Raw genomic sequence first — 12,772 nt, forward strand, 5'->3', positions numbered from 1 at the left:
TTTCAATAATCAAATAATATACCATTAGAATCACAAGTATAATAAAAATTAAACTCTCAGTTTTTACCTTGACTTTATATTCATATGAAACATGTCTCATCTGATCAATTCAGTAACTTGTACCACTCAAGGATCCAACATGAATACATCACATTATAACAAGGTAAATCAGGTTCACTCATGGAACTACAAATGCACATACCCGATATTTTCAAGGAACCTACACACAAACTGTTAGTGTACTGGCGTGGTACCCGAGCCAATCAGAGTTAGTATTCATATCAAGCATCGTATCTGAGTCATCCGTTAGTATATCTATTCCGGCATGGTATCCGAGACAACTAGCAATCACAGATAAATATGCACAACATAACACTTAAAACCACAAGTAAAGTAAACAGTTTCATTGCATGAGATTATCAACATGATGACATTTCATAATTTACCTTATGGTTTTCCCAACTTGCATTACACAAGTAATAGTAATAAGTAGTGAACATGCATACACATATATATTGAACGACACAAATCATATGAATATAACAATGACCCCATATTGAACCTCATTATGAGTACATAATCGTTTCCCTTGATTACCACAAGTTCCATAAATGGCTATTTCCCCAACATCTTCATAACATTATCCTTTTTATTACCACCAAACAACCTCAACAAGAAAACCCAAGGTTCACAATCAAGAACTAGAGAGCCACCCTCCCTTGTCATTATCTTTTTCCGCCTTAACAACGATAAACAACAACCTTGAACTATCCAGACTCTGTGCCCGAAAGCCTAGGTATGAAATCTCCCGTTCATCTACACAATTAATCAATTATGATGAAATATAATACAAGTCTAATTGTTCAATTAAGAAAATTTCGCCTACCTAAGCGCTAAGCATGAACTGATAAACCTTGTCCATGAGCTTCTAACTCTGTGAGAGTAACTCGTGATGAACGAGCACCAAAATTCCTAGAGTTTTCGCCTCGTTCTTTAGTACTGTTTAAAGAATGGATTTTTCTCTTTAATAATGATTGATTTCAAATTAATAACTAAGTAATTTTTAAATATAAAAAAGTATTTTAAAGATTTAGAGAAATTGTATATATTATTTATTATTTAATATAGAAACTTCAGTGGTTTGTCGTTCATACTTCAATCCTCGTATATATAATGGGGCAAAGGAGTATAAAAAACATTTCCCCCTTAAACATCCTTGGTATATTATTTCATAATATGTTTTATATGTCCGTAAAACACAATTACATCATTTACAACCAATTTTTAGAAAGTTGAATCCTAAGAAATTTTATATAATTTTTTAAAAACAATTCTAGCTAAATTATGAACTAACACATTTCATAGTCAAAGTTCAAAAAAGTATATAACAATTTTGATATTATAAAAAGAACTCATCAATCTTTATATCCTTATAGAAGTACCAAATAATTAAGCTTATCAAAATTGTGCAATAGAGTTCAATGTATAATTATCCAACTGAATAATTATAGCAAGACATATCCATACATTTTGTACAAAGTGTAAGTATGTATGTAACAAAAAAAAGTATGTATGTTATAAACCACACATAAGCATTGAGGGTCTTCATAGTAGGGAGTAAAAAAATATTTTTTTTAAAAATAATTGCTTTAGTAAAATAAATTTCTTAAAAATAAAAAAAAATGTCTTCTTTACAAAATTATAAAAAAATATATTTAATAAATGACATTTCAAGTTCATTATCTTTTCTCAGCCACCTACCCAATACCCCCAACTACCATCCCTAGACTATTCTACCCTGCTACCCCCGCTCCTCACTCTATCTCATACTATAATGTTTTGCTAAATTACATATAAATATTATTTTTAAAATAATATTTTCTTAACTTACTTAATTTAAAAAATAAATTATTTATTTATTTTTTAAAAATTACTTTTCATAAAAAACATTTTCTTTTCACATGAAACACACTCATAGTGGTGGATCTTAGCTCTTACACTATAGGACAGAGAACAAACGGATTTTCTTTTTTCCCCAAAAGCATTTTGGGAAGTGCGAAAGTCATATTTTAGGGAACCCTTTTATGAAATTATATACTACAAAAGTTGCAGGAGCAAAAATCACGCCTCTACACCTAAAATTTAACTTTACAAATATCCACGTATATTTGATAATAAATTACCTAATAATATGAAAAAGGTGTTTACTATAATTGTATATTAATAGGGATAATATTGTGGTGCTTGTTATTTTTGTATTAAAGCGAAAAAGAGCAAAAAAGTAAATACTCGATCAAAAATCTAAACGATGTGAAATTAATCCTATAGCAAATTCATGGAGAAATCTCTGAAAAATTTGGCTCGCAAGAAGTTTTAACATAGAAAAACTTCAAGATTTCTAGTAACTCATGAAATTCAAAGTGGAGACATAAATTTAGTCAAATGCTAGGATATCTACCCCTAAGTGAAAAACTTAATACACTAATTTAGGATCAAATATTATCTTAATATTAGGAGTTCCTTGAATTAGTGTCACATTTCTTTATATCTACTCAAGGGGTGGGGTGCTCTTAGCAAGTACCTAGTTTTCATTTCCAATAGAGTCTATAGGATGAATCTGTCATGATCCGAGCCTATACCCTAAACGTGACCGGCACTCGAGAATCATTGCCAGTCCTCAAGCGAATCCTCATCCTGGTTGACTACAAGCGGAAGACTAACTCAAGCATACATAAACATCAAATTGAAAGAAAAGTTTAAAACAGTTTACTGAATTTCAAAACTTCGCTGAATATACTAAGTATAAAACATAAGTTTTAAATAAAACATCTGAAGCTGAGAAACTCTCCAAACTATATATCTATGAAGTCTCTACTATTTGTACATACCCTAGAAAGGACAATGTGATTAGCTTGCTTGAACGGATCTGTTTCTTTGCTATGAAGAAGATAAGATGAATCCCTTACTTGTGTCGTACCTACAATGGCAAAGAGTTTGATAAGAATTTCGGATAAGAAAGATTAACCATGATGTGTCAACATCTTCATACTAAAATACATTCGGAAATTATACCTCAGTGGTTGAAGAGATGTTTGGGTGCACCAAACAACTTGTACTTTCTTAATTTTACCAAGAGATAGGTCATCAAAGTTTGAGCGCTCGGAGAAGGAAAGACCAAACACTTTAGCCTGACGGGAACAAGAAACGACAAAATGAGAAGATGAGGTGCTTCGAACACCTATTTAGGCTAGCCAAATTGTGAAATAAAAGTGAAAGAGTAAGCGAAGAAATGTGTGCGATCTAGGCCCTCATGTGGCCCATGCTGAATTAATTGTATCCTGGGCCGGAAGAAAGTCATCGATTCAAATTTGACGAAGGACTTTTTTTCCCGATATGTTGCAGCTCCAGCAAGGGGAGGGAGGTATTAATTTCTTATCATGGTATCCGATTCAAATTTACCTCAATTGTTAGTTTACTTGATGTTGAACACCAATATGTTATTATTTATGCTTCAAATATTCAGACCAAAATATACAAAGTATTAGTAATTGATTTACTTGATGTTGAACACCAATATGTTATTATTTACGCTTCAAATATTCAGACCAAAATATACAAAGTATTACTAATTGAAGTTACATAGATTATCGGGATAAGGGTCTGAAAAATACCCCAACTTTGATCGAATTTGCTGTTGCGATACTAAACTTTCATGAGGACCTATTACCTATCTCCCTAGACTATTTAATTCCGTATTTTTTTACCCCCTGGACTATTTAATAGTGTATTTTAAAGGTATATATGTGCCCACGTGGACACATTACTATTTATAATTTTGCATTATTTTTTATGTCCACATGGGCAAATATATATGTTTAAAATACGGTATTAAATAGTCTAGGAAGGTAATAGGTCCTCATGAAAGTTTAGTATCGCAACAACAAATTTCACCAAAGTTGGAGTATTTTTCAGACCTGTTAAATTAGGTCTTAGGCCTAACTCACACCCCAAAAACTAGCTCAAAGGGAAGATGATTGCTCAAGCCTTATAAGGAGTCCACCCATCTCATTAACCATCGATGTGGGACATTTGTCATTCTTTAACACCCCACCTCACGCTCAGTGCTTAGCATATGATGCGTGGGCAATTTTTGATTTTGGGGGCCCTAACATCGAGTGAGATGGGCCCTGCTCTGATACCATGTTAAATTAGGTCTTGGGCCTAACTCACACCCCAAAAGCTAACTCAAAGGGAGAAGGATTGCTCAAGCCTTATAAGGAGTCCACCCATCTCATTAACCACCGATGTGGGACATTTGTCATTCTTTAACAAGACCCTTATCTCTAGATTATCCAAGAAGATAATTTTTATACATAAAAGGAATTTGAATTCTGATTTTTCGTTCGCTGAAATAATCAAGAAATACTTTTCGTAACCCTACTCATGTTCACTAAGTAAGTAAATAACTATCACTAAAGAGAGGAAAATATGTTGAGTTTCCCAAATTGATTTTCATATTATGGACTAATTTTTTAGATTGATTTAAATTCAAAATCTATTTTTTATCGAAGACAAATTGGAAGTCCTAATGTCCTTTTATATATGACATAATTTACTAAATGACAAGTAAAATTAAGGAACTAATATTGATTTGTCTCCTAGGGGAAGTGTCGACCAGAATGATTATTAGGTAGCCAAAACGCCTAGTGGTCCTTGTAACCCAAAACTTTGGAGCCAAATAAAAAAATAAATGAATTTCTGTCGAATTTGTGCATTTTCGATTTAGTGATTTTTATATTATGAAAAAATAGATTTTTAAATTAATATAAATATAATGAAGTGATTTTTATGTAATTAAAAAATGACTTTTGTAATATAAACCTATGTATATTTAAGTGATCTTCCATGATGTACTCAATATTTGGATGATAAAATTCTTGTATTTAATATGTTCTCTCAACTGTTTATAAGATACTTAAATAAATAATATATCAAAATAGAATCTAAATCAAAATGAAACCTTATTCTAAATTTTATTTTAGTATCTAACCACTAGACCTACCTGAACTAATTATAATTAGTAAAGTTTAATTCTTTAGTTTTGTCAAATATAATAGACTATCCAAAGTGTATGAGTTGGATAGTCTTTACAAATTTACAGGTAAAAATTAAAATAAATAATGAGATTAATCATGTTCAACTACACAAATCATTATGTCATTTGTGTAGGGTCATCTTAAAAAAATAAAATTTACTTATAATTATATAAAAACAATATTAAAAAATATTTTTATATTTACACATAAATTAAATCATCTCTTTTTAAATAATTTACTTGTTCAACTAATTTGAATTAATATCACGTAATTGAATTTAAGAGGAAGATACTTATTATTATTTTTCATTTTCAAAATTGAAATCGACAATTTATACTTTTTTTAAATTTCAATTTAATTGACTGAATACGAGGTTTAAGAAATAAATTTTATATTTTTTAAATTAAAAATGTGTATACTCTTTAAAAATCTTGTCATTAAACTTGTATATATTATGTTAAAATTTAAAAAATTATTAGATATTTTTTTTATTAGATCAAATAATACAACATTTAAATTGAGACGAAGAGATATTAAAGATGAATGGATCTTATCCATGTTCCATACAAAACCCTCAATACCTTTTTATTTTACTTTAGTTTTATATTCTACATTATATTATGGCTAGCTATCATGACAACTATTTCTCCTTTCTTTCCTTTCTCCATTATTGATTGACAGTATACTAATCATAATGATAGTAGAATCAATAATTCAACCCCACCTCCACGCCCACCCCGACCCCCAACCCCACCCCCTAACACCCACTTCTTTAATCATATCATAGTAGTAATATATTTTTAAATATTGTGTGTATTTTATAATAATATGAAAAAGTATGAAAGTGAAAGGTTGGACCCTATATGTATGTTGGTGGCCCCATATAGACAAGACTTCCAAATCATCAACTTAAATATAATTTTTTAATATAGAAAAAGCAAAGAGAATTAACAATACCACCTGCTTTTATGTTCTATTTTGGGTAAATTATCATAAGCCATGACAATTGATGTTTTCTCTGTTTCAAAATATTTATTGTGTAGTTAATTTTTATTTTATATACTATTTTATTAAATTTGTGTCTTATACTTAAAGTGTTTGTAAATAAGATAAAAATAAAAAAATAATTAATTTTATTTCAAAATTTTAAAATAATAAGTATTTTTAATAACAATAAGGAGTATTTTGAATTAAGGGAATATAACTTTTAAAATGTTCTTTCCATTCCAAACTTTTTATGTCTGTCACCTCCTTTGTGTAAAAACTCTGACAAAGAATTACTCTTGTAAAAATCATTTTCTTTTTAATACATTCTCTTTTAAGTTAAAAGATGTCATTGTTTTTTAGATTGGTGGATACTTAAGTGAAGTGTCCAACTGTTATGACAGTTCATCAATTATGTGAGAGTTTTATTTCGTATTTTAATTAGAGTAATTTTTATGTATTTAAATTTTAGATTAGTAAAAATGTCAACTTTTTTATAAAATAACATTTTTTTAATAATAATAAATAATATATCTTGTAAAGTTCTACATGAATAGTCTCCTTTTCAATTTCTCTACATACAAAAACAACCTAAAATAAGCGCATTCAATTTTACATATGTCTTTTAGGTTTTAGTGTATTTTATAGAGAATTATTAGTAATTTCTAAAGATTATATAAACAATAACTTTTGAAAAATAGTGTTTTTTCATGCATTAGGGCCTTAGTTTCTTTGCTGTTTTTAAAAAAATATTTCTAACATTTTTTAAGAGTTATTTTGCAATGAAAAAATTATTTCCAATGTTGGAATCCGAAAGAAATAATCAAATTGAATAATTTTAATGAATCAAACTTCATTTGTTGGAGATTTCGCTAAAAATATTTTATGTCCTTGATTTATTATTGTTTGCACTGCCAAAAATTACTGTGAATGATATGAATTGACTAAAACAGAGAGGAAGAAACATGCAAAGGGAATCTCAAAAAATTACCGATTGCATATGAAAAAGGGAATTGAGGGTTCTTTCAATATTATAAATTTAATATTGTTGCCTATTATATAGATTAGATTTTTGAACTATGCGCCCATCTTTCAAATAGGCACAATTCTATCAAAATTTTCTCTTTTATTTTGATACGTTATTATAGTCATAATAAAAAAATTAAAAATTAAAACTTGATTAAAATTTGAAAGAAGGTGTGTGTGGTTGGGGTGTCGATTAGGGCCCATTATTTTAGTTCATTTTAAGCTTAATCAATTTTTGTCCAAATAATTTTTTATTGCAATATTAATCCACCCATTTATTAATATTTTTAACCCAATTAAATTCAACTCAAGCTTTATTTGACGCCCCTAACCATCACATCAACACTAGCTTTAATTTACTTTTTTTTTGGTTCAAATTTATATTTGATTAGATCCTTTTTAAAAAAATGTTCTTTATCAAAACAAATTATTTTTAGATATTTCAATAAGAACTTATTCATATAAAGTACATGAAAGAAAAAGGCAAAATCGTAAATACATCCAAAATGGTGATGTTGGATAATATTTCATTCATGAAAATATGCAAATACTAGAGCAAGTGAAATAATATTAAATAAAACATAATTGAGTCATGAATATCATAATATATTGCTTTTTAGAAATTCTAATATACCTCATAGCATTTTAATATTAAACTACTAAATTTCCAATTCTTTGCTTGCTGGGTAACTAATAAGGCATCATTGGATCATGAACAACATAAGGTATTACTTTAACAAATTCAGTATAGCCCAAAATAGTTATGATAATAATAGTAGAAGAAAGCCATCAAGAGCAAATTAATGTTTTTCTTTTCTAAATGTAAAAAATTCAACTATTCTTTATAAATTATTTTGGATTATTATGATTAATAATTTAATTAAATAGTATTATCATTTGTTAACTATGAATAAGTGATAGAAGTGTATGTACAACCTTATACATTCAACAACCATTTGGTTTGATATATTAGTTATGCATAAATTTCCTGTATAAGAATTAATAATATAAGAATTGTTATGTAAAGATTAAATCATATACAAAGAATATGATATGGTGAATAAGTAATATATGATTTTTTTTAAAAATTTATCTATCCTACGATTATTTTTGTTTATATATACTCTTTTATTAATACACATTATTTTCATATAAAGTACTTGAATTGGAGGATATATAAAATATGAAAAGAAACACTCTTTTTTTTTAAAAATAAACCAAAAACAAACAAACAAGACACATATAAATTAAGATAAAGTAATATTTATTAGATTATATATAATAATATAATCTGGAGATAATCACCAACTTTTAATTAATCATGTTGTTCAATGAAATTACAAATAAAATTTTTAAGGAGTCGTTTGGTTTGAATACAAGTTATGATGAGATTACGATGCGATTAGCTATAATATGATAAGTTATGTTGAAATTATTTGTTATTGAGTGTTTGATTTGTTGTATTCAAAATAATATGCAGTGCATAAATTTTAAGAATAAGTTATCTGTTTACAAAAATACCCTTTGTGAATATGAAAAGTAATGTATAAAAATGATTAAAGGGATATTTTTGATATTTACCTATTTTATATACCATCCAAGGGGAGAGATACTTATTCCGATATTCATTATTAATCTGGAGATAAATTATCCCAAACTTACCAATCAAATAACAAATTAAGTGACACAACAATTTAATCTCATGACTTTTTTTATGTTATAATCCGCACCAAACAATCCTGAGTGAAAAGAGTTTGAATACTACTCTCCACTAAATAACAGCTGAAAGAAATTATTCTTGCAGTGAGCATTAACTCAATTTTTTCCCTCCAACTCTAGGCTCACAACATTGTATTTAACCAAACCAATAAACACATGCTCACTCCTACGTTTTTTTGTTTTAATTTATGCGACGTAATATAATTACACACAAAATTTTACAAATATGACAAGATTTTATAATATTATACATCTAAAATAAATAAATTTTCAAATAAAAGAATACACTTTTACAAATAATTTAATCAATAAATAAATTTTAAGTGCATCGATCGGTTTAGTTTGGTTTTATATATTATTAATTCGATCTATTGGTTTTCATTTTTTAATATATGCTAAATTAATAAGATTTTTTAATCGATTTTGGTCTTTAATGATTCAATTTTCGATTTAAATCAATTAAAAAAATGCTTACAAAATAAATATATGACTTTTTCGATTATTTAACACAACAAGACAATAATGTAACTATACAAAACTCTCATAAAATAAAAAAAATAACAACTAACATGAAAAACACCGTACAAATGCAACACAAAAATAAATTAAGAGAAATAAAGTTCATACTTTAAGTTTTGATATTTTGTACAACGTGAAGTGTAAATTGAAGGTTGAAGAACAAAGTCAATAACCAATAAGACTAACAATTAATATTTATATAGATATAAAATAGTACATTACTACGATTTTAATGAATTATTAATCATCCAATAATTCAATATTAAAAAATCAAAAAATCGAATCGATAATCCAATATTTTTTTTAAAAAAAAATTAATAAAAATCCATTAACCTAATAACCAATAATAATAAACAAAAACATTTTTTGATTCAATTTATCGGTCGATCCCATTTTCGTATACTCCTAATTTAGCATAGTAAATACTATCTCCGTTCACTTTTAATTGTCATTTTTTTTAGAATCCAATTATAAAAACTTTGACTAATATTTTACGATATTGATATGTAAAAAATTGTAATTTATAGTACTTTTCGCATAATTTTTAAATATCTAAATTTATTTTTAAAAATTTCAAATTAATGTAATCTAATTTAACTTTAAAATTTAATCAAATTAACTTTTGAAAAACGTGACAAATAAAAATGAACGGAGTGAGTCTGATTAATACGAAATAGGTACGAAAGGAAATAAATGATAATGGAAGACTACTCAATAATGGAAAATCCAGAGTAGGTCCCAAATCTGCAATGAGAGCGTGTACTCCACTCGCTTCAAAACCGCGATTGGGGGATAATTTCACTTACCCTCGTTTGCAGCAATTATTATTATTAAAATAAAAGAAAAAGTAGTAGTAGTAGAGGAAAAATGGAGGGCTAGCTCACAGTCAGTGTGTCAGAAATAAGGCTAAACTAAAAATTACAAAGAGAGGAACGTGCACCAATTCAAATTAGATCTGGATCCACTTCACTCACTCTCATTTTTTTTAATTAATTTAATCTTTTCTTGAAAGAAAGAGAAAAAAGATTTTAGCTTTTACTCAGTACTCACACTAACCCCCCAAAAAACAAAACTTGTTTTGAAGTGGGGTGGGGTGGGGGGTAGAGGTGAGGTGAGGGAGGGGGTTGTGTTTGAAATTTAGTGGTGTTACTAGGTATTAAATATTTATGGGTTTGCTGTTTCTGTTGCTGTCAAGCTGGTGCTGCTGCTAGTACTGCTGCTTCTTGCAGGCTGCATAGAAATAGAGAGGGCGGTGGTTTAAGTTATTTTCTTTTGCAGTGTGTTAACAAACCCCCATGTAGGGAAAAATTGATCAAAGTGGAAAAAAAGAGGAAGTGAAAGATTTTCTAGTAGAAAAGAGAGTCATCTTTTATGGGTAAAGCTCTAATCTTTATGTTTCAATTTAGTAAAATTAGTTATTTGTTCTGTTTTTTGCTCATCTGTGGTTTGTTGTTGTAACTAAAGCTTTCAGCTTTCTTTATAGAGAAATACAATTACTTTTTTTTTTTTCCTTTCAATTAAGAATCTGTTCAACCCCCCACGGGGGATTTCTACTTTTAAGAGGTTTTTACTTACTTTCTTGGTTGTTTTTATGCAGGAAGAGTAAGAGAAAGGAGTAACTTGAATCTTGTTAAGAAACAGCTGTTGTTTTGCTAGTTGGTAGTGGAAAAGAAAGGATTTTTTTTCTCTTGACAGTCTGTACTTTAGGAAAGACAAAAAGGAAGTTTTAAGGGTTGGAGTTTGAATCTACTACCAACCCAAAGAAGAGAGGAAGTTATGGATGCATATGAAGCTACAAAAATTGTTTTCCAAAGGATTCAAAGTTTGGATCCTGAAAATGCCTCAAAAATTATGGGGATTCTTCTGATACAAGACCATGGTGAGAAAGAAATGATTAGATTGGCTTTTGGTCCAGAAGCTTTAGTTCACTCAGTGATTCTTAAAGCAAGAAAAGAACTTGGTGTTTCTTCAAACTCACCTTCTACACCTTCAACTCCTTCTTCACCTTCACCTTTTGGTGGTTCAGTGTGTTTTTCGAGGCAGAATTCTTCTTCTTCAGCTACTTCTGGTAGGATTCTTGGTGGTTTAAACCTTCCTTCACCTCTTAGCATAACTAGTAACAACAACCACTCTTCAACTGTTTCTGCTTCTTGGAGTACTAGTCCTAGTTTCTCTGAGTTCCAAGAAGCTGATCTAGTTAGTCCTAGTGCTTCCAACATCTCATATACTGCTGCTAGTACTAATGGAATGAACAATTCCACCATGAATTCCTCTGCTCCTCCCTTTTATTGCAATGGAGAAGTAGACTTGATAGATGAGTTTCAACTACAGGACCAGCTTTCTTTCTTGAATGATGGGTCACCAACCTTGGGGCCTAAGAATCCTGATGTTTATTACCAACAACAGCAGCAACAGCAAGATTTAGCCTCAAGTCCAAGTGGGGATTCCATGCTTTTCTCTTCATATAACTGGGGTGGTGGTGGCTGCAGCTCAGTCAACGGGCTCTCTCATAGAAGGAGCTGCTCTGTGAGTGATATATGTTTGGGGGCTGATGACCCAAGTGGAGGACTTGGCTGGAAACCTTGTCTCTATTTTGCTAGAGGGTATTGCAAGAATGGAAGTAGCTGTAGGTTCCTTCATGGTGCTGGGCCTGGTGAGGGCGAGGTTGGGTCACCAAGCAAGTTTGAGATGATGGAACATTGCCAAGAACTTCTCAGATCTAAGTCAGCTCACCAGCAAAGACTAGCCACAGCTTCTCAGCTCATGGCTTCTTCTAACTTCCCTCTCTCTCCCATGGCTGCTAACAAATGCATCAACTTTCTTCAGCAGCAACAGTTGCAGTCTGCTGAGAGTCCCAGGTTTGAACCCCCCCTCTTCCTTTTGTTACTGCCTTTATGGTGTTTAAAAAAATTGTAACTTTGGACTGATTCTTGATGTGATATTTCTACAGAGCAGCTGCAGCATTGATGATGGGTGATGACATGCATAAGTTGAGCAGAGGTCGTTTTGAAAGAGGGGATTTTGGACTGAATGGTGGAGCTGGAATAGCAAATCCAGGTTCAAGGCAAATTTACTTGACATTTCCTGCTGATAGTACTTTCAAAGAAGAGGATGTTTCCAATTATTTCAGGTATTATTGGTTTGAAAAATTCAATGTATTAAGGTTGGCCCCCTCATTTTGGTTTCTTAAATCTTGTTATTCTTGATTTTTCTAGCACTTATGGGCCTGTTCAAGATGTGAGGATTCCATATCAGCAAAAGAGGATGTTTGGTTTTGTTACATTTGTTTATCCAGAGACTGTGAAGACCATTCTTGCCAAAGGAAATCCTCATTTTGTATGTGATGCTAGGGTGCTTGTCAAGCCTTACAAAGAGAAAGGCAAAGTCCCAGAGAAGTTTAGGTATTAATCCTTTTATTACAAGTACTT

The 12,772-nt window shown here is 29.9% G+C and overlaps 2 protein-coding genes across 2 annotated transcripts in view; one reads left to right on the forward strand and one right to left on the reverse strand.

Annotated features, from left to right (window-relative positions):
• Nucleotides 1-12,772, reverse strand: part of LOC125872466 (probable glycerol-3-phosphate dehydrogenase [NAD(+)] 1, cytosolic) — a 193,744-nt gene that overhangs the window by 79,810 nt on the left and 101,162 nt on the right. The window lies entirely within an intron of this gene.
• On the forward strand, nucleotides 10,493-12,753 carry LOC125872446 (zinc finger CCCH domain-containing protein 53-like). The gene is made up of 4 exons (XM_049553179.1): nucleotides 10,493-10,719; nucleotides 10,942-12,202; nucleotides 12,295-12,474; nucleotides 12,560-12,753. Exons 2-4 carry the CDS (start codon nucleotides 11,121-11,123, stop codon nucleotides 12,750-12,752), a joined length of 1,455 nt encoding a protein of 484 aa, XP_049409136.1. The 5' UTR covers nucleotides 10,493-10,719; nucleotides 10,942-11,120; the 3' UTR covers nucleotide 12,753.

The sequence above is a fragment of the Solanum stenotomum genome, chromosome 1 (assembly GCF_019186545.1).
Source record: "Solanum stenotomum isolate F172 chromosome 1, ASM1918654v1, whole genome shotgun sequence".
Taxonomy (NCBI): domain Eukaryota; kingdom Viridiplantae; phylum Streptophyta; class Magnoliopsida; order Solanales; family Solanaceae; genus Solanum; species Solanum stenotomum.